Genomic DNA, 22938 nt, shown 5'->3' with positions numbered 1-22938 from the left:
TCTGAGTCTGATCTAAAGCATCACTCAGTCTTTTTATTATTGGACGAACATATAAAATAATAACAATACAAATTATAAACAAATTAGAACCAAAAAAAAACAAAAAACATAGCTCACATTCAATTTTAACAAATAAAGATATTATAAAATACCGGGGGATTGAAGATTGTGTCATAGTATCTTAAACATTCGTCTTACTGAAGAAATATAAAAGTCAAAATCAGAACAAAACTAACTGAACATAGGCATTTTTGTTTATGTGTTTGAAATGTTGCCAATAAAATAAAAAGGCTAACAATAAATTCTAGATCTTTATTGCTTTTGTTTTCACAATACAAGATAACATCCTTTAAATTAAAGCAATAATTCATATTCATTAAACTAAATATAAACTCTGCCAAATCCATCTAAAACCTGTTTAGGACTTACAGTCAGAAAATAAGACACGGCATCACTTTCTCAGCATTACACAAACAGCATGCATCATCACTATCAGTGAATCTTCATATTAATTAATCAGAAGGGTACATGGTATGTAGAATTATGAAATGTAGTATTGTATTATTGTATTGTATTGTATTGTATTATTAATGCAGTATTTAAAAGGAATTAAACAGCAATTCTCAATTATAGAGTTACAAAACAATCCCTCTAGGAGATATTTCATTTTGTTTTTGGAAAATATTGCAAATATGTTTGTTAATGCATTTTTACTCAGTTAGCACTCAGTCTTTGCTGTAAATCTTGCGCTTGCGGAATAAATGCGTGGAGGAGGGGCTCGCTGACGCTCTCTGTGCGTCTGACGTCAGCACGCAAAGCCCCCCAAACCTAGACTGAAGCTGTAAACAATAAAACCCAACCCCGTCCATCGTCCATGCGCTAAAGATGCGTTTGTCCGCGATGACGGCCGTGTTGTCGGTGCTGCTGTGGCTCCTGTGCTCCCTCAGGTCCGCTCGAGGTGAGTGTGAGTGTGTGTTTGGAGCGGTTCGGCTCTGATTAGGTGATGCTGCGCGATAGCAGCGCTGCTAATGCTAACGCTAACTCGACCATTATTCCGTTATTCCCGCAAATCCGCCGGTTCCCGTCGATGTTCGCGGCGGATTCGGTCCGGAACGCTTCTCTGAGCTGAAGTGTGTCAGAAGAGCCTGGGCTGAGACAGGAGCTAACACACATCCAGCTTCAGATGATGATGATGATGATGGAGGAGACTCCACGATTCTCATCATTCCCATAAACACCTTCATCAGCCTTCATCAGCTGCTGATGATTAATATACAGTATATAACGCTATCTCTCAGTAATGACAGCTGCGTTTTACAGCAGCTCCATGGGTTTAATGCACAGCATCTCTGGAGCTGCTCCAGATGGATCGGGCCTCACCCAGATATTAATAATCATATATCTGTGTCATAGATGAGCAGGTTATCAGTCATACACCCATATACTGATCACTATCTGAGATCAGCCACAGAGTTGACAATGTCAAATAAATGTAGAAATTAGTTTTGGTAAAAATATTATTTTAGCAATTATATGTTCATCTCATTTCAAATTGCATTTACACATTTACATTTAGTCATTTAGCAGACGCTTTTATCCAAAGCGACTTACAATTGGGGGATACATAAAGCGATTCTTCTTAAGAGGCAAACAGACACAGGAAAAAAAAAATTGATATTGTAATATATAATGCTCACTGGTCACACCAGTGTTTTTGTATGATTCTTGTACTATTATAATTTTCATTAGTATTTATTTGTAGAATTTGTGTTGTTTTTATTTTTATTTTTTATGTCTTTTTTAGAATTTGTTTTAATTTTAGAATTTAGATTTTGAAGTTTTAGTAAATTTTGGTGTATTTTTGTCATTTTTTTATGTCTAGATTTTTTTTTTAATTTTTTTTCAGTTTTAGTCTTAGCTATTTTATTACTTCAACTTAAACGTAATGAAAATTAGATCATTTGGCAACTACGTTTTTTTTTTTCCAGTTTAGTTCCATTTATTTTATAAGTAACAAAATGGCTTTTATTGTTTTAGAATAAAATGTTTTTCTACGATTATAACCCTGGGCTGCACTGCTCTCTAGATATCAGTATCGGCATTAGCTTTTAGACGTATATAATACATGTGTTATTACAAGAATGAATATAACGCCGCTTTGCTTTAAGTTAATCTGAATGTTGAACTACGGCTCACGCTTTACACTGACAGAACGAATCGTAAGAATTCCCTTCATGTTGGTATCAGATTAAATTAATAACGTGTTCCTTTCATATTCCACAGTGCTGTATTAGTTATTATCCTGTGATCAGCTCCACGACGTTGCATGCAGACATTTGCCCTGATGTGCTATTATTCCATGTAATGTCACTGTAGCTGCAAATATCTGACGTGTTGCGTGTGAACTGAGCTTGTTTATTCTCACGAGTCACGTGATCACCGTGGGCCAATCGCAGCCGTGCTCACTGTCACATGTGTTCTGGCAGGTTACTATGGCAACCCCCTGAGCAAGTACATCCGTCACTACGAGGGTCTGTCGTACGACACGGATCTGCTGCACAGTCAGCATCAGAGAGCCAAGAGAGCGCTGTCTCTGCAGGAGCGCGAGCTGCAGCTGGAGTTCCACGCTCACGGCAGGTGAGGGGTCCTTCCTGCTCCGCTTCTGATCGGATTGCATCAGATCTTCAAAATGGGTTGTTCAAAAGAAAAAAAGGATTCTGAATTCTGATTAGATCACAAAATCCAATCTTGTTTTTGATCTGGATTAAATCCTCAGGTTGTGTTGTTCAAAACGTTTTAGAAAGATTGGGATACTTTTGGTCCAAAACAACTGGATTATTCCGATCCCAGCAGAAGGGTGGATTTCAGGAACTAAAATATAATCAAACTGGTACAAAAAATACAACATTTGTAACGTGTAATATATCCCCAAACAGCTGTCAATATCTAACAAAAATATTATATTATATTCAATTAAATTGTTTTGTTTTTTTAATCACTGATTGTAAACTACATTGGCACAATCTTTAGAGATGGACCAGTCAGAACAAGTAGTTATTTGTGTAAATGCAAAACACTGGCATCTCCATAGAGCACTAGTAATCCAGATTCGGAAATCTGGAAAAGTGTGTATCTGGATCAGGATGATCCAGTCCAATGTTGCTTTGAAATACCGGCACAGAAGTGAGACGGGTTACCTGATCCTGGATGGCAAAACACAGGATTTCCACATCCCGATCCTCTGATCCAGATTAAACCTTGTGAACAACCGGAACCAGAAGATTTTAACAATGGATTAATGTAGCATTTCAACACTTTTGAATCCATCTTGGCATAAGAGAAACTAATTATTTACACATGACGTGAACGGCTCATAAATCAATATAATAGCAATATAATAATAATAAACTTTATTTTTATAGCACTTTTAAAATTTGCATCTCAAAGCATTTTACAAAATTCAAATATATATGCATTGAGAAGTTAAAACATCAAACATAAAACATGCATCAAAACAATACATATATATATATATATATATATATGTGTGTGTGTGTGTGTGTGTAATATACAGAGTTTGACATTAACTTTTTTGCTCACCATCCACTCTGGCTAGTTGTTTTCCAAACAAAGTTACTGAATACTATTATTTATTTAAATTGACTTTCAGGTCATTTTTTTGCCTATTCAAAGGGCATTTTCCCCTAATTGTATTAAATGTATGCATAATTTTTCATATCAAATTCTTATATTTTATGAATAATTTATTTAATATAATATAGGGCTGTTAGCAATCAAATACCAAAGAGAAAGGAACAATTGAAATCGCATCATATAACCCCTTTAACCAAAGTGATCTTTCCCCTGCAGAAGAAACAGAAGCAGCTGTAGTGGCATTAGATGCATTTACACAGACGGTTTAATGCAGCTGAAATGTAGCATGAATGCATTTACACTGCAAAATTACAACAACATAATGTTATGAGCTTGGTGTTTCAAATCTTGTGTTTTTTATTATACAAATATGAATTGTTAGAAAAAATGCAAAGATAGGCTACTTTTAAATATGAAAGTAAAGCACCAGTAGGTGGCAGCAAGTGACTGTCTTAATGAGTGAGTCATTGAGGGATTCATTCAAACGATTCGTTCAGATGACTGATTCATTCAAGAATGAACCAAGAGCCTGTCTTTATGAATGGGTTACTGAATCATTGACTTATATGATTAATTAAAAAACACCAGTGTGTTGCTCAGAGATGAGCGACTGTAATCTTTGTTTGAAGCAATTTTTGTTTACCAAATCGAGCAAAAACAGTCAACATTGACTACATTGTACTAAAATGTATATTAACTACTCGTTTGAACTCTTGCATAAAATCGATGTCAAATTTGCAGTCGTGGTTTACAGGGAAAACTTCACTCTCTTGGTCATGTCATGTTGCTTAACTAGGCTCTGTTATAAATATAAAAACTACATTTTAGAGCAGTATGCTTCTTCTATGTTAATTTGTTTTGATTTCTCCACGAGATTCTCTCAGACACAGACAGGCTGCGTGAGCCTCAACCGCACAACCTTTGTTACAGTTGATTAGCCACTATCAGTCAGAGATGATCATTCTCGCACAAATTTCGGTGCTTCCCTAATAAGATGTTTTAATCAGATTAGTTGTCCGGTCAGGCAAGTAAAATTCTCTTTCACTTGCCCCTTCAAAAAGTCCACTTGTCCCACACAAGCTCTGTTACTGTATATACAATTCAGCTAAAGTGTCCAGAGGGAGAGACCGTATTACCCACCACTGCTGACATTTGGCTGGTCATGTGTAATATAAAATAATTTTTTACACTATTTCTTTTGTACTCTGGGTTTTTCAGTCGCTTGAGCAGTACCTTTACAAAAGTAGTAATATATGTCCTTTGGGTACCAAACGCACCGTTTAGAGCTGAAGAAGGTCCACTGATGTACCTCTGAGAGGGTGCCGCCCTAGTGACAGCTTTTGTATCTGAATAGAAATCAGTAGATTTGTCCTCTGTGGAGCATGATTCATCAGTGTTTGAGTGCTGTGCTGTAATATCAGGACCTGTACAGCTCTGGTTTTCTCACCTGACTGTCTCTCGTCATGAGATGTGTGTGTGTGTGTGTGTGTGTGTGTGTGTGTGTGTGTTCATCTCTTATTGCTGCGTGTTTCCATCTCTCAGACATTTCAGCCTGCGAATGAAGCGAGACACCAGGCTGTTTTCAGACGGCTTTAAGCTGGAGATGTCTGGACAGGAGCTGGACTACGACACCTCGCACATCTACACCGGAGAAATATACGGTGATATACTCCAGATCATTCTTCATCAGTCCCAGTGGATTTACAGTACTGATTAAGACAATAAATTAATACTTCCATTTAGGGCTGGGCGATTTTTCAGATTTAATCGATTAATTCAAATTTAATGTTTTGCCAAAATTTTATTTTTTAGAAATCGAGGAATCACGATTTTGAATAGAAATATTACCAAATGTTAGAATTAGACACTTTAACATTATGGCAATAATAACAGTAAAGAGAAAAGAACGATTGAACCGCTCACGTGTGATGCACTCAGTGAAGGACCGTAAGTAGAATATAGCGCTAGACACCATTCACACAGAACGCACTTGTGTTGATAAAGACGCGACGCGGGCAGAGGAATAGCAAACACATGCAAGAAGATGGGAATTAACTTCTCTTAACTTGAGCGCAGTGTTTTTAGAAAGCTGTTTCATACATGAGACGCGAGCGCAACAGTCAAACACATCCATGTTTACACAGAAAAAACAATGGAAAAGCAGCGCAAGCGAATAAAAAACCTGTAACGAACTACTACTGTATGTCTGATATTTCATGTTTGCATCATGGTGATGGACTGAAAGCTGCTGTTTACAGAACATTTATAGTTAATAATAGTCTACTGGTGTTATACCTTCAGTCATTTTGAATTTGAATTACCTTGACTCTTGAGAATTTTGAAAGCATTTTCCTCTTATTATTTCTGAATATATGATGTGTATAAGACAAATTTGTACAAGATGTAGTTGTAGTTTATGCATCTTTTCTGCAGAGATATTTAACAAGTGATTAGTTTAACATTTACTTCATGTGTGCTGCACTTAGAATAGAATTTTCTTTAACTAGAGGGTTAATAAAGAAAAAGTTAATTCAATCATGTTGTAGTTTCATTTTCAAGTTGACTAGTTAAAAAATCATAAAAAATCATAAAAATCGAGAATCGGTCAAACCGATTTTTTTTGCCATATCGCCCAGCCTTACTTTCATTCATTAATTCAAGGATGCAATAAATTGATCAAAAGTGTCAGTAAAGACATTTATAATGTTACAGTAGATTTCTATTTCAAATAAATGCTGTTCTTCTGAACTTTCTATTCATCTGTGAATCCTGAAAAATAAAATGTATCACAGTTTCCACAAAAATATTGTGCAGCACAACTGTTTTCAAAATTGATAATAATCAGAACTGTTTCTTGAGCAGCAAATCAGCATATGTGACCCTGGAGCACAAAACCAGTCATAACGGTCAATTTTGTGAAATTGAGATTTATGCATAATCTGAAAGCTGAATAAATAATCTTTCCATTGATGTATGGTTTGTTAGGATAGGACAATATTTGGCTGAGATACAACTATTTGAAAATCTGGAATCTGAGGGTGCAAAAAAATCTAAATATTGAGAAAATCATCTTTAAAGTTGTTCAGATGAAGTTCTTAGCAATGCATATTACTAATCAAAAATTCAGTTTTGATATATTTACGGTAGGAAATTTACAAGATATCTTCATGGAACATGATCTTTACTTTATATCCTAATGATTTTTGGCATAAAAGAAAAATCAATAATTTTAACCCATACAATGTATTGTTGGCTATTGCTACAAATATACCCCAGCGACTTAAGACTGCTTTTGTGCTCCAGGGTCACATATTAGAATGATTTCTGAAGATCATGTGACACTGAAGACTGGAGTAATAATGTTTTGATCACAGATATTTTGAATTTCTACTGTATTTTTGATGACATAAGCGCAGCCTTGGCGAGCAGAAAAGACTCTCTCAGAAGCATGAGCAGGTCTTGTGTGTTTGTCTGTGGTGTTGTGATTCTCTGGTGGAGTGGAGATCTGGCTCTTCTCGTCTGATCCGGATCCGTCTGTCCTCAGGTGAACAGGGCTCTCTGACGCACGGCTCGGTCGTGGACGGGAAGTTCGAGGGCTTCATTCAGACCCATCGAGGGACGTTTTACGTGGAGCCGGTCGAGAGATACCTGCAGGACAAGAATGTCCCGTTCCACTCCGTCATCTACCACGAGGACCACATCCGTGAGTGAGCCGTCTGTCTGAGAAACACTTCAACAGAGGAGCTGTGCTGCACCTCACACAGTAGGAGAAACGGCTCTTGTGCTCAGTTTGCATCTTCATCAGGGTGTGACCTGATTAACAACAGCTCGTTCATTTCAACATTTACTAATACATCATTAAAAACAAAAGATGTATCTGGTAATATTATTTTATAAACCTCAGACATGAACAAACAATGAGCAGCTGTATTTTGTATTGTACTAATTTTAACAGATTCATGAATACTGTAACAAAATAATTGCACCTTGACAATGTTAGTTCATATATTTGGGACTTTTATAAAATGTCTAATTGTTTTGTTACACGAGTTGTTTTTGTGCCTCTATGATATATATATTGTGATAATTTTGTGCTATGAACAGCTTCAGTGTAGTTAACTGTTTGACACGTCGCTCTGAAATACTTGATTCTGATTGGTCGGTCGTGTATCTGGCGGTCACATGTTTTCTGTTTAACTGACCACTAACCCTAAACTAGAGTCCAATGAAATCAGTTTTATTTTTTTCCCAAATTCCATTTTTTCCATTTGAATTAAATCACAGCGAGCGTCACACTCTTCAGTGTGTGTGTAATAAACGAAACCGCACATCTGCGTCATTCATTCACACAGAGACACGCAGAACACAGGATTCATACTTAAACAGTATTTCTGTGGTCTAATATTCACAGACACTAGTCCATATTGCGATTTAAGTATACTGACCTACTTTTGATTAATTCATCCAAACTTTAGCAAATTCCATAACATTCCACGTTAAATTGTAACGTCCGTGTTTATGACTGGATTGAGCATCCCAGCTAAACTCATGTGATCTGCTCAGAGTCAGATAACGAGTCTTCATGTAACACATCATGATGAAGTCCATCTGCTTTGATGGGTTTGTCACTGAGCTTCTGACGGTGTTTCCTTGTCCCTCTCTGTCACCTGATCAGATTATCCTCACAGATACGGGCCGGGAGGCGGCTGCGCGGATTCGTCTGTGTTCGAGCGGATGAAGAGATATCAGGCGTCTGCGCTGGAGGACCCGAGCAAGGTCAGACATCTGCTTCAGTGTTTGTTCAGAGAAAGCACCGCTGGCTCTCAGGTGATGAGGCGTCTGTGTTTCCCTCAGGAGGCGATCACGTCCACAGATGACCCCGTCTTACTGAGGAAGAGGAGGATGACGCAGGTGGAGAAGAACACCTGCCAGCTCTTCATCCAAACCGATCACCTCTTCTACAAGTACTACAAGACCAGAGAGGCCGTGATCGCTCAGGTGCGTCCTGACCTGCGGAGACAGCTGGATCAGTGAGTGATGATGATGATGATGATGATGATGATGATGCTGATGCTCTGTGTCCCGCGCAGATCTCCAGTCACGTCAAGGCCATTGATGCCATCTACCAGGGCACAGACTTCATGGGCATCCGCAACATCAGCTTCATGGTCAAGAGGATACGGGTGATTTCACATGAAATGAGTGCATGTGCAGAGCTCAAAACACTTACAGATATTACTCTATCACTGACATACTCTTATAGTAACAATCATATTTTAAATTTAAGTTTTCCTTTTTAATTTCAGTTAAAGTTTTAGTCATTTTGTTGTGTAGGTATGTTTTTTTAGGTAAATATATCTATATACTTTTTATTTATTTTGATACTTTATGAAAGCCCTTGTAAAAAGCAAATGTTTGGTTAAATCATTGTGACATAAAAATTTAAATTTTGTATTTCCTAACTATGACTTAGGTCATTTATTTGACTTTTTGTGTCATAATTTCAGATTTTATGTAAAAAATTATGACATGTAATGTCAATAATGATGACATTCACCAAAGCATTTTTTTCCCTTAAACTGAATATTAAAAATGTTGCCTTGGCAACTAGCTGAAATTAGGTGTTTTTTTTTTTCTTCATATTTGTATTTTTAGTTTTTATTTTAAATACATTTTTATGGTTTTAACAAATGATAATATCTCTAATAATAACATATTTATACACAAGCTGCTTTTTAACACCATTACATTAAGAATTTTGAATTGGATTTGATTTTCCCAGTTTTAAAATTTTAGTAATTGTGTCTATTTTTATTAGGTTTTTTTTATGTCAATAATTTTTATTTCAGTTTTAGTTTTTATTTTAGTAAAAAAATATGTTTGGTGACAAGTCAAAAGTATGACAAACACTTTGTATCATAATTGTGACGTTATTTTTTTACTGTTTATGTCATAATTACAAATTTTCATGTCATAATTATTTATCAAAGCATGATATTTTTTTCTTATGTGGTGAAAATGTGCTTCCATATCAACTAAATGAAAATGAGAAATGTTGCATTAGCAACTAGCTGAACTAATTGTTTTTCAATATATATATATAGTATATTTTCAGTAACAAATGATGGTTTAGTTGTTAATAGCCCAGCTTTAGACACAGCAGCTGGTTCCTAACAGCCGTGTGTTGCTCGACTCATCTCAGATTAACACCACCAGCGACGAGCGCGATCGCTCCAACCCCTTCCGCTTCGCTAACATCGGCGTGGAGAAGTTTCTGGAGCTGAACTCGGAGCAGAATCACGATGATTACTGCCTGGCGTACGTCTTCACCGACCGGGACTTTGACGACGGCGTGCTGGGTCTGGCCTGGGTCGGCGCTCCAGCTGGTAACCGCTGCTGCATTATAAAGATGTGCACTCAGATGAAGCGTTTCTCCGTCAGGCCTCTGATGCTGATGCTGCTGTGTGTTTCTCAGGGAGCTCTGGGGGAATCTGCGAGAAGAATAAGCTGTATTCTGACGGGAAGAAGAAGTCTCTGAACACCGGGATCATCACGGTGCAGAACTATGCCTCGCACGTGCCTCCCAAAGTCTCGCACATCACCTTTGCTCACGAGGTCGGACACAACTTCGGTTCCCCGGTGAGTGAGGATGAAGATCTGACGCCCCTGATGAAGGTCCAGAGTGAGCAGAGCTGCAATCACTGTTTCATGTGTCTTATTTCAGAGTGTCTGTCACTCTGACATGAGGAGATCTGACTGAGAACAACAGACAGGGAATTTATTCAGGGTTTCTGCATGCCTTAAAAAGGTCTTAAGTCTTCAAGTTCTAAAGTCATTAAATGCTGCATAATTGCTTTCACAACAAAAAAAAGGGACTTTTTTTGTCTTGTTTCTCAGTACAGATATCTAAACATCTTAAATCAAGAGACATTTACTGGAGATGCAAATTGAACATACTGTATAAAGTCTTGTTTTTTGAGAAATATAACAGTTTCTGCTTAAAACAAGAACAAATATCTGTCAAACTATTTTCTCTTTGAATTAAGTTGATTTTTTTTTACTCTATTCTTGGTTTACAATATTTCATAAAACAAAACATATCTTATGTAATTTAGTTTCTCCAGTAAATGTATCTTAATGTAAGTATTTTCAGACATTGTCAAGTCAAGTCTGCTTTATTGTCAATTCTTCCACATGTCTGTTAGCCACGGCTTCTGGTTGGCCCGGACAGTGATGGTCTTTGTGACTGTTACATCATCAATGCACTTGGTGATGTAGGCAGTGACAGTCTCCGAGTACTCCTGGAGGGCTGTGGTGTTATTGTATGTGGCAGCCTGCTTAAACATATTCCAGTAAGTGGTGTTAAATCAGTCTTGAAGAGCCTCTGACGACCCTTGTCTCACGACTGTATGCGCGCTTAGAGACAGATAGACGCGATGAATACGTACAAAAACACTGCGACTCACAAGACAAAAACACGAAAACAGCTTTCTGTCGGGAGAGAGAGAAGCCGCAGCGTGTGAACATGCCGCCATCCTTTTGATATTGGCACTGGAAACACTGAGGAAGAGCAGCAGTTGTTTGCAGTTTGTTCAGAAGGAACAGTAAAAGTTATGTCCATATTCTAGTGTTTATGAGCAGAGATATTCAAGCCGTTATTGTGAACTGATTAAAAACGTAATGGAGATCGACAGAACACAATAGTTTGAAAATACAGTTTTCAATTCAATTTATTCCTTTTTTTTTTATATATAAAGGTCTTTAAAAAGTTTTAAATGTACCTTCATAAAACAAGCAGAAACCCTGTTGATGTAAATTTAATTACAATTAAGATTATAATTCATCTCAGTGTGTAAAGTGTGGAGGGATTTAAAGATGATGATGATGTTGATCGTAGTGATTGATGATGAAGATGGTGGTGGTGATGATTAGGGGTGGGTAATATGACCAAAACCTTATATCGCGATATAAGTAATTTTTTCACAGTAAGAATACATATCACGATATAGTTTTTCAACATTTACCATAGAACATGACACCATAGAAATTTCATAATTCTTGTCACCAGTGTCAATATCACAAAAACTAATTCTAGCCTGAATTAAAAAAATAAACTCTCACTGAAGACAAGCAGAAAGTCAGTGATTAAATAAGAATAAGAAACTAATTACAAGCAACAGGACAAAAAAAATACAGTAGAATAAACGAATAAGAAATGGTACACGGGGCTGTACAGTGCGAAATATATGTCGCACGTGCTACAAAAAAACTGGTCTGTGCGATGAATCAGGTTTAAAACAACTTGAGTAAATGATGGTATAAAAATGAAACGCTATTGAAAGACAGATGATCTTTTAATGTTAGTAAAACAACCAAACAGAAAAAAAATCACTCGCTGCTCTTGACTGATGAACTTATCATCAGTCAGTTGCTTTAAAAAAAGTATAATTGATGTATATAGTGTTTTATTTTAATATTTGTTCATTCAATTTCTTGAATGCTCCTGCTAAATACTGTACCTGTAAAATAAAATGTTGTAAATACTGCTAAATACTGTACCTGAAAAATGTTCTTATTTTCTAATAACAAAGATAAAATACTGAAAAAGATTTTTATCTTTGCTAACTTTGCCTAAATGTCTGCCATTGTTTTTTTATTTTATATTTTGTTAAGGTGTAAGAGGTGTCATGTTTCTGAACTCTTCCATTTTTAGCAAATTAAGAAAACTTTGTCAAAAACAATTTTTGTGATGGTTTGTATTTTTTGTGCTCTGTATGGAACATCAGTGCCTATTTAAGTGATGGAACTCCATTACTTGTGTTTGTTTTCAGACATGAACAGACATTTTATACGTGTGCTACAACTTTTTGGCCTGTGCTACAAAACTTTCAACCTCTGTAGCACCAGTGCTATGTGAAAAAAAAGTTAACGTACAGCCCTGGTACATACATTGTAAAAAAAAAAATAATAATAATTAAATGTATAAAAACACTGCATATTCTTCACTGTGTAAATGAAATATATATTTCTTTTTAAAGTTACAAAAGTGATTTAGTCAAGAGCAGTGAGTGAGATTTTCACTTGTGTTGTTTGAGTAACACGAATGACAGAGCAGGAATATTAGACTACTGTCACTTTAAGAGCTTTGTGAGTTCTCTTTTGCTGCTGATTGCATTTCAACGACTTAAAATCACTTGTTTTTAAACCGCAATGCTTAAAAACGCATACAAACGATAAGCACATTAATGTCACATGAGCATTTAACCGCGATAGAGACGATAAGTCCAATATCTCTACTGGTTAATCGTGTCTACCGTATATTGCCCACCCCTAGTGATGATGGTGGTGATAATGGTTATTGTGGTGATGTTAATGGTGATGGTGATGATGGTGGTGGTTGATGGTGATGATTATTGTGATAATGATGATGTTAATGATGATGGTGGTGGTTGATGGTGATGATTATTGTGATGATGATGATGGTAATGATGTTGATGATGGTGGTGGTGGTTGATGGTGATGATGATGTTAATGGTGATGGTAATGATGTTGATCATGATGGTGGTGGTTGATGGTGATAATGATTATTGTGATAATGATGATGTTAATGATGATGATGATGGTCCACAGCATGACTCCGGGTCGGAGTGCACTCCGGGCGAGTCCAAGAGCCAGGATAAGAAGGAGCGAGGGAACTACATCATGTACGCTCGAGCCACATCCGGAGACAAGCTGAACAACAACAAGTTCTCCGTCTGCAGTGTCAAGAACATCAGCCAGGTGCTGGAGAAGAAGCGCGGCAGCTGTTTCGTAGGTGAGTCTCAGAGCGATGGGAGAGTGAGTCCTGATCTTCAGCTGGAGCACTGACACCTGTGTGTGTCTGTTGTGTGTGTCTCTTTGTGTGTGTGTGTATGTGTGTGTCTGTGTCTGTGAGTGTGTGTGTGTGTGTGTCACAGAGTCTGGACAGCCCATCTGTGGGAACGGTCTGGTGGAGCCGGGTGAGGAGTGTGACTGTGGCTACAGTGATCAGTGTAAAGACGAGTGCTGCTATGACGCCAATCAGCCAGACAACAGGAAGTGCAAACTCAAGCCCAACAAAGTCTGCAGGTACAGCGCTCAGTGTGTTTCTCCAGCGTGATCCATATTAGGGCCTTTCGCACCGCTTTAGTTCCAGAACTAAATGTACAGTACTAAAGTACTGGGACGATTTTGCGCGAACTATTTCCCAGTACCATTTAAAGGGTTGCATTCGCACGACAATGTGTACTAAGAAGTGATGTAAGCCGGTCGACAGCATCGTCATTTGTGCGTGGCGTTCAACAACGGAAACAGAAGAACAACATTAACAACAGGAGGATGGAGGACGCTGTGATCGGAGCTGTGTTTTTGTTGTGTCTCGCGGGTTTCACAATAATGGACATGGAAAGTCGACGTATACGTAAAGCGATTGAAAGAACGGAAAGGAGGACTAAGAATCTCCAACAACAACTGGCAGTGCTGCATTTGCTTCAAGTGCCTGCACTTCAGCGTCCGTCCATCTATCGCTGTTCTCCATACTTGCGAAATAAGTTGACACGTTTACAGTATGGTTACACAGCGTTTTAAATCATGGCGGGTGAGGGCGTTTCCATACACGTTTGGCCAATCAATGTCTACTTACGTCACGATTAGTACCAGTTGTGCTGGTTAGACCCTGCTCCGGAGTAGGAGCTAATTTGGTTCTCGAAAAAGGCAGTCCGGTACTAAAATCGCACCCAGTTTCGGCGGTGCCACAACGCCAAAAAGTGGGTAGTTCCACAATTAGTTCTGGTACTATGAAAAGGTTCCCGCGGTGCAAAAGGCCCTATTCAGGGTAGAGGTCTTCACGCGTCCACTTGGATCCAAAACCCAAGGCCCGAGCGGGTTTGGGTCCAAAACTTCTAAGAGTGCCTCGGACACGGGTCAGGTGCAGCATTAATAAACTTGTGCTGACTGTCATTAATAATTATCAAACAACAAAACACAGAAAATCATGCACTGCTCTTGACTGAATAACTTTTAAAACTTTAATCAGTTTTTTATTTTATAGTTTATTCAATTTTTGTATGTTTTTGTACCTGAATTCTACTGTTAGACCGAAATAGTTTCCAAAATGAAATTCAGGTCCTGAGTTTAACTCATAATATTGGTTAAATTACAATATTCAGTGATGTGATGAAATGTTCTCTGCATGGAGTAACGTCTGGCGCAATCGCAGCTTGCACTTAGTAAAACAACTAGAAAACAAAGAAGTAGCATTAATAGTCATTCATTTTAGTAAACATGCTATGATAAATTTGAGCAGATTTTTATTGTTATTGTAAAGTAGCAGAACATTAGGTCATGAAGATTGTGTGAGAAGTCGTGGAAGTTCACTGTAAGCATGTGTATGACGCCTGGATGTGTTGATTTGCTGTGTGTGTGCAGTCCGAGTCAGGGCCCCTGCTGCACGGCCGAGTGCTCCTACAAGGGCCGGAATGAGAAGTGTCGCGAGGAGTCTGAGTGCGCTCATCAGGGCATGTGTAACGGCGCCTCGGCCCAGTGCCCCACCTCAGAGCCCAAAGCCAACTTCACCGCCTGCCACGGGGACACGCAGGTCTGCCTGAACGGGGTGAGTGATCCGCAGCGCTGTGAAAACTTCATATCACCATTATAGTGACCTAAATTATCACGGTTATCAGTATTATCACGGTATCGTTAACATGTGCTGGAAATGTTCAAAAACTACTGACACATAAATCACTTCACCAAATTTTATATTTAAAATCAACACATAAAATGACTTTTTGTTTGCATAAACACTAAAACAATAACATTACCAATGATGGCCGTATTTTAAATGACAACACGACTGACAGCAGTTTATCTAATAACATGTACGAAATGTTCAAATAACACGTTGAAAAAGTTTAATAAAATGGTAAAGCTCACATTTCAGCCTTTAAATAAAGAAAAGGGTTAAGTCAAAATGATAACTGATAAATAAATGATTATCTGTATTTTATCTGCTCCATAAATAATTCTATAAATACCTTATCTGAATTGTTTAAATGTGTAGAATCCACATAAGCTTGTTTTTCATCAACCAGTCAAAATTTACAGCAGGGCATGCAAAGCTGATCTGGTTTTAGTCCAGACATAAACTGCACACAAAATGTGAGTCTCTGTAAATCCACTCTCTGCCAGCAGGTGGTGCTGATGGAGCAGCAGAATTACAGCTGTTTCCCGTAAAGAACACTAGTTTATTAGGTATTACATGGAGCGAAGGTGAAAACAAAATGCCATCTAATTTTTTCTGAAGACAGTCAGAACCTTCAGAGTTACATATAATTAATTAATTCATATTAATTTGTATAATTCCCTTAGCACTCTTATAAAACCTCCCAGCGTTCCTCCATATTTTCACACAAAAATGAAACTACTCTGCTGCTGTGCGCACCTGACACTGTCACTGAATACTATGCCTAATGCTGGACAGTATTTATGTATCCTCAGTTGTTCAAATCGCAGTAATTGAATATGGTTTTAATGATAATTAAAATATGAAACAATAATACTACACTGAACAAAATTATAAACGCAACAGTGGGTGTGTGTGTGTGTGTGTGTGTGTGTGTGTGTGTGAGTGTGAGTGTGTGTGTGATAGGGCTGTGTATCACCAGCAAAGTCATGATACGATAAGAATGCCGATACAGGACTGCACTGAATTTCACCTCAGCAGAATTCAGTAAACAGCTGTTTATTTAACACTGCATACTACAGGGTCATTGCTGACTATTAGCAGAACAGGCAGTTGACCTCTGCATTATGAAGGGCCTCCATAACTGTAACATAGCAGGATACTATATAAGTAATGGCGTATGTTTCATGTTAATATTGGGCACTCTCCACCAGGTACAATATTCTGATTGTTTGCATCTTGTTTTTAGGCCCACAAATAATAATGTACTCTTATATTGTAATGTACTCATTCTAATATTTAAAAAAAATCACTTACATTGCTGGTAGGTTATCATTGCACAAATTAACACACTCTCTACGATTAAAAAAAAAATGAGAAGAGTTCTAAACTAACGTGCTGTTTTCACTGTATCTAACGCACACAAGGCTGATTTATTAAAAAAAAATCATCTTTACATTGCTGGTAGGTTATCATTGCACAAATTTACACACTCTCTGTGCTTAAAAAAAAAATAAATAAAAAAATTAGAAGCGTTCTAAACTAATGCGCTGTCTTCACTGTAGCTCAAGCACATTCAGCAACTCAGAAACTTCTCAGTGCTGCCCACAATTTTATCAATAAAATAGCTTAACCGCTGAAGAGCTACATTATCTTTCTCAACAAGTAGCTGGTAACATCATTGTTTCTAAAGTAGTTAAAGCCACAGCTTCACTGTTAATAGAGAAACGCAGCAAAACGGTGGTAATTCATACATACACAGCCTCTCTCTCTCTCTCTCATAAATGAACAGTTGATGAATTACACTTTTCTGAGAATAGAATATTGAAGTGGAGATCGCTGAACTGCAAGCTAACCGGTGTTTTCAGAAAGCAAGCGCGTTAAGTGGAGAGAGAGCGTGCGTACTTGGAGATAATTCTGTATTGCGCAAGTGTGAGTCTCTGTTTCGGGGATTACGTCTCTTTATATCAGGCAAACCCCGGTTGTGTTCCTCTGTGGCCAGATTAAACCTTGTTGTAGCCAATATATTATACTCTATTCATTATTTTTCAGAAACCTTGCACTTTTCTACTCCATTTTAAAGGTGTTCAAATTAAGCACAGTCCACTGCTGTGCATGTGCCGTGATATCGATACTGAGACAGCTGTATATCAATACTCGTATCGTCAAATCTCTGCCGTTACATCGTGGTATCGATGTACCGAACACAGCCCTGGTGTGACGGAGCGTCTCACTCCTGCTCTCTGTGTTTCAGGGCTGCTCTGGCTCCATCTGTGAGAAGTACGGGCTGGAGGTCTGCACCTGCGCCAGCATGGACGGCAAAGACGAGACCGAGCTCTGCCACGTGTGCTGCATGGAGAGAAGTCAGTACAGAGCTTCAGATTGTGATGTATATCACCAATATCATATGCACACTCAGACAGGGGTCCTGCAGGTCTTTAACAGTCTCAATGCATGCTTCTAAAAAATAAGAGAGCTGAACGTCTGAAATTCATGAAGTCACGGCATTAAATGACATCTTCCTCAGTATTTTTGTCTTGTTTTAAAGTTCAAATATCTAAACATCCTTAATTCAAGATGCGTTTACTGGAGATGCAAAATGAAGAAGTCTAGTTTTCTAAGCATAATGAAGTGAGTTTATTATTAAAACAAGAACAAATATCTGCTAATGAGGAATGAAAACTTGTTTCTCTTTGAATTAAGTAGATTTTTCTGAGCCTGTTATTATTTATTATCATATGCATTCAGACATTTGCACTGACAAACAAGACTAAAATACTGAAGAAGAGCAGCACTTTTTGCAGTGTGATCAGAAGATACAGTAGAAGTTGTTTTAATGTTCTAGCTGAGCTATTTTTTAATGAATTAAAAAGTAAAAGAGATCTGTTGGAAGTTGTATTTTCAAACTTTGAAGTGCCACTAATACAACTCATTAAGAAAACATAATGACAGATTGTGTTCCCTTAATTTATTCCTTTTAGGTTCTTTCTTAAAAAGGTCTTTAAAAACACTTAAATTGAACAAAACCTGCCAAAACCCTGTTTAAAACACTGCAAATAATTCTACGTTGCATATTACTGTAATTTCTTACACGTCTCTCTTCTCACAGTAGCTTAATTTCCATCAAGATTCAGAATGCTTTAACACGACACAATTTCATAATCAATTGATGATTAATAATAATAATATAGGATTATTATAATTACCAGAACCAGGTCATGCTACCTAGTTCAGATTCCTGTATTATCCATAAATTGGAGAACACTGATTTTTAATCAAGTTCATATTTGTTTTGGAGATATTATGCATACACAGGAATGTTTGGAGAATGATACTGTAAATTGCATTCATTTATTATTTCTTTTTTCAGTGCAATTACTAAATGAAACACAAGATGGTGCCAGTTGCATTTGTATGAAACAGGATTGTGTTTTTTTCAGTGAATATATGATTACTAAATGCTGCGATTGACCAATCAGAACCACATATCATAGAGAGCTGTGTAATAAACACCACTGAATTAAATAACTGTGCTTAAATTAAAGATACTCCCCTACTCACAACACACTTCATTAGTTTAAATCAGAAACTGTTCTCACAATGCAAACCTGTCTCCGCAGTGAACCCCAGCACCTGCAGCAGCACGGGCTCTGAGCGTCTCGCCCGCTTCTTCAATAAGAAGGTCACTACTCTTCAGGCCGGCTCACCCTGCAACGACTTCAAGGGCTACTGCGACGTCTTCATGAAGTGCCGTCTGGTGGACGCTGACGGTCCTCTGGCACGCCTGAAGAAGGCCATCTTCAACCCGGAGCTGTACGAGAACATCGCAGAGTGGATCGTGGTGCGTGTCCCTTCATCTCCGATCGTGTGTGTGTGTTTATTCTGTGTGTGTGTGTGTCTGTGTTTATGTCTGAGTGTTTATTTTGTGTTTGTGTCCGAGAGTGTTTATTCTGTGTTTGTTTCTGAGAGTGTTTATTCTGTGTTTATCTCTCGGAGCGTGTGTTTATTCTGTGTCTGTGTCTCAGGCTCACTGGTGGGCAGTTCTGCTGATGGGAATCGCTCTCATCATGCTGATGGCCGGATTCATTAAGATCTGCAGTGTTCACACGCCCAGCAGCAACCCCAAACTGCCTCCTCCTAAACCTCTGCCAGGTAACGTATCTCCTCACAGTCCAGTACTGAGACGTTTGAAACAGAGTCAGTGGGGGTTTTTGCAGTATGGATACACCAGATCCAGAGTGAAGCGCTGTATTCAAGTGTTTATATCCAGTGCTTTCACATCTCACTTCAGAGTAAATGCAGCAAACTCAATCTCTGCATGTGCTGCGAGGTTATGCTGTTTGTGGACAGATGATTACAGCAGTTCACGCTTTCATGCATGTAGATTTGTAACGAGATGCGTTTGTAAAACTCCTGTCAGAAACGTAAAGGTCTCCCTGCAGTTTTTTGCCAAAATAAAACCTTGAACTCATACAATTGAAGAAATTAACTATAAGTATTGTAAAATTACAATAATAAGTATAAAAAAAAAATGCTTATAAAATTTTCATTTTTTAATTTTAGTGTAGTTGTACAATACTAATTACAATACTCATCTTAGAAATAATAATAATAATAAATCTATTTAGTAGAATATAAAGTTTATTATTGGGATATTATTATTATTATTATCCCAATCAGAGCTTCATTTTATATGAAAATCTAAATACTTTGATTTTTAGTCAAAAGTAAATAAACTTATTTTTGTGTGTTTTTCAACAAAAACAATATTCTTTTCAATTAATATTTTATTTAACACTGTGGTTGTATTATAATAGTAGTGTTTATTTCTTAGAAATAATAATAGTAATACAAATAATAATATTTAAAGAGATATATTCAAATTTGTATGCCCTTTTTCAGAATATTTTACAGTATTACAATACTAATGTATTTCTACCTTAGAAATAATAATAATAGTGATGCATATAATTGTTTATATCCCAATAATAAACATTATCCCTGTAAATAGTATTATTATAATCCCAATCAGTTGAAAATGTTCATTTACTTCTGACCATAGTCAAAGTATATTATCAGCTGAAGAGTTTCCGTTGGTTTGGTTTGACTACGGTCAGGAGTAAAAGAACATGATTTTGTTGGATGTTTTGGTCTGTGGTCTCAGAAATTAGTATTTGAGGTGAAGGCCGTGTGTTTGTGTGATGCTGAAGAGTCGTTCTCTCTCTGTCTGTCTGGTGCAGGTACTCTGAAGAGACGACGAGCTCAGCAGCAGCAGCAGCAGCAGCAGAACCAGAACCAGAACCAGCACCAGCACGCTCACCAGAACCAGCGGCCCGCTCCACGCCAGGCCCAGCGCCAGCGCCAGCCCCGGGAGAACTACCAGATGGGCCAGATGAGACGCTGAGAGCCTCTTTACAGGAGCCACCAGTCCATAACGCTTCCTCAGACTTCTGTCCTCACATCATTTCTCTGTTTTACCCTCGAGTGCCAAGGTTTACCGGGGTATTTGTAGATAGAGCATCTCCTGTCGTCCTTCATGAACTCCTCTCAAGACTCCTGGTTTGATATCAAACATCTTTTTAAGGATTCGTGCGGAGCTTAAGCACGGAAAAGGACTTTTATTTTGTAAGAGCAGAAACGTTTCGCCTTCCCTTTTCCGCAGACGCGCGGCTGTATAGAGAAACGATATTAACTGTATTATATGTGAGAACAGATTATTTCTTCTACTGTCGATAAGAAATTTACAGTTACAGTTTTGTTGACAACACTCAGGACTCAAAAACGCTAACGAAGGAGGCGGCTCTGCGTCAGTCCGCCGTTTACATGCTTCATTCTGTGTGCGTTCGTGTTTGTTTGTATATAGCTCCACACCTCTATGGCAAGCCCGTTCAACATTTAATCCTCAAAACCTCTTCAGCTACCCGTGCTTATTATTTAGGTACTATTTAGGTACTACTTTTTAAAGGTATTAATTTTTATTCATAAGATACTAGTACTTATTCATTAGCTGCTAGTGCTTATTCTTTAGGTACTAGGTATATTATTATTTAAGTACTAGTATCTAATAAATACTGTTATCTTTAAAAGGTTACTAGTACCTATTTCAGTGGTGACTAGTAACTATTATGTTGTTCCTAGTAGCACATTTCAGATTGTTGCCACTTCTATGGGGATCTGTCATTCAGATATTAACTTCAGTTCTGACTAGTATGCATTCATAATGTGACTCATGTTTTTAAATAGTACTAGTAAGCATTCAATAGATACTAGTACATACTTAGTTATTTGTTAGTCACTAGTTTTAGGTACTTATTTTTTAGACACGTCTTTTTGTAATTGTTGCTAGTAACTGTTCTTACCTTAATAGTCACAATTTTTTTTTAACTCGTTTTCTGTTTTAACTAGTCAGAATGGCCACTGTAGAGCTCAATTAAAAATCTTACTAGTAAAATGAAAAATCTTGCCAGTAGCATTTGGAATTCGTACTAGTATCTAATAAGTGTGTACTAGTATCTAATGAATAGGTACTGTTATCTTTTTTTTAAGAGGTACTCCTAGCTAAAGAATAAGTACTAGCAGTGTGCGAGTAGATGCTAGTATGTTGTAAGGATTAAATGTTAAAATGGCCTGCCATACACTCACATTCACCACACTCCACTGATGAGGAATGTGTGCATGAAGAGCAGCGCAGACTTGAGATTAATGTGTGTTTAACAGTACGATCATGAAGAAACCTGCAGAAAGGTACAATCACTTCAGAAGACTGCAGTCACTGAGCATCATGGGAAAGCGGAGGATTCTCGCGGTCACATTAGCACGTTTAGTTTACAGACTCTGACAGAAACACACCTTCATCATCATCATCGTGGAGACGGACTGGTCTCTCATATGAACTCTGTACAGTAACTGGAGGATTTCTGTTGGTTTTGATACTGTTCTTTTGTTTTAGCGTTTGTGAGTCCAGGCCGACCGCACCGTACTGCCATCTGCGAGGAAGAAACCCGGCTCGGTGGTTTCGCGGCGGTCTGGATCGGAGAATATTTGCCTGTATTTGACTTTTTTTCATTTTTACATAGTCTTGGTGAAATTTCATAGAGGAAAAGTGCACTGAAAAAACATCTTAATCGAGTCCAGATGTCGTAGGTGAAAATAGGCCGAACACTAAAATTGAGAAACGAATGAAAAACCAGAACAAAAAACAAAAAGATTAATACTGTCTGTTAATGTTCACTGTGTTTTATACAGTACCTAAATTTTTGTTCACTTTGAAAATTTTTACGTAACATTTCAGAACGTATTGTGCAAAGAGATGTAATTTTTTTGGAGTACTTGAACTGCATTAATAAACAGACTGGGTTGAAGCGCTGCTGTTAGCGTTCTGATGTTTGATCCGGCAGCGTGTGAACTCCTGCTGCTCCGAGATCCTGAGACGAGAGCCTCCAGTGGACACGCCGCAGAACCACGTCCTGAACAGAGAGATGAGGAAACATACCCTTCTTACAAATCAGTGTGACCCTGGACCACAAAACCAGTCATAACGGTCAATTTTGTGAGTTTGAGATTTATACTTCATCTGAAAGCTGAAT

At 37.8% G+C, this 22938-nt stretch overlaps 1 protein-coding gene across 1 annotated transcript; it reads left to right on the top strand.

The window, feature by feature from the left end:
• The first annotated feature begins 777 nt into the window (after positions 1-777).
• On the top strand, positions 778-21758 carry LOC107704208 (disintegrin and metalloproteinase domain-containing protein 10-like). Its single transcript, XM_016507096.1, has 16 exons — positions 778-958; positions 2487-2637; positions 5197-5315; positions 7199-7357; positions 8330-8430; positions 8509-8652; positions 8745-8837; positions 9857-10040; positions 10130-10293; positions 13285-13468; positions 13611-13761; positions 15100-15283; positions 17607-17715; positions 18973-19193; positions 19378-19504; positions 20593-21758. The coding sequence occupies exons 1-16, from the start codon at positions 886-888 to the stop codon at positions 20754-20756; spliced, it is 2328 nt and encodes a 775-aa protein (XP_016362582.1). The 5' UTR covers positions 778-885; the 3' UTR covers positions 20757-21758.
• Positions 21759-22938: the final 1180 nt, after the last annotated feature.

The sequence above is a fragment of the Sinocyclocheilus anshuiensis genome, unplaced genomic scaffold (genome assembly GCF_001515605.1).
Source record: "Sinocyclocheilus anshuiensis isolate Anshui unplaced genomic scaffold, SAMN03320099.WGS_v1.1 scaffold1228, whole genome shotgun sequence".
In the NCBI taxonomy this organism is placed as follows: domain Eukaryota; kingdom Metazoa; phylum Chordata; class Actinopteri; order Cypriniformes; family Cyprinidae; genus Sinocyclocheilus; species Sinocyclocheilus anshuiensis.
Note: the sequence above shows the minus strand (reverse complement) of the source record. Positions and strands in the feature narration are given on the sequence as shown.

Bases quoted from the DNA above. Each gene is read 5' to 3' on its own strand.
- LOC107704208 (XM_016507096.1), top strand. From the start codon at position 886: ATGCGTTTGTCCGCGATGACGGCCGTGTTGTCGGTGCTGCTGTGGCTC. The intron at 8,838-9,856 runs GTGATTTCACAT...GACTCATCTCAG, and splicing joins TCATGGTCAAGAGGATACGG to ATTAACACCACCAGCGACGA. The intron at 10,041-10,129 runs GTAACCGCTGCT...TGTGTTTCTCAG, and splicing joins CTGGGTCGGCGCTCCAGCTG to GGAGCTCTGGGGGAATCTGC.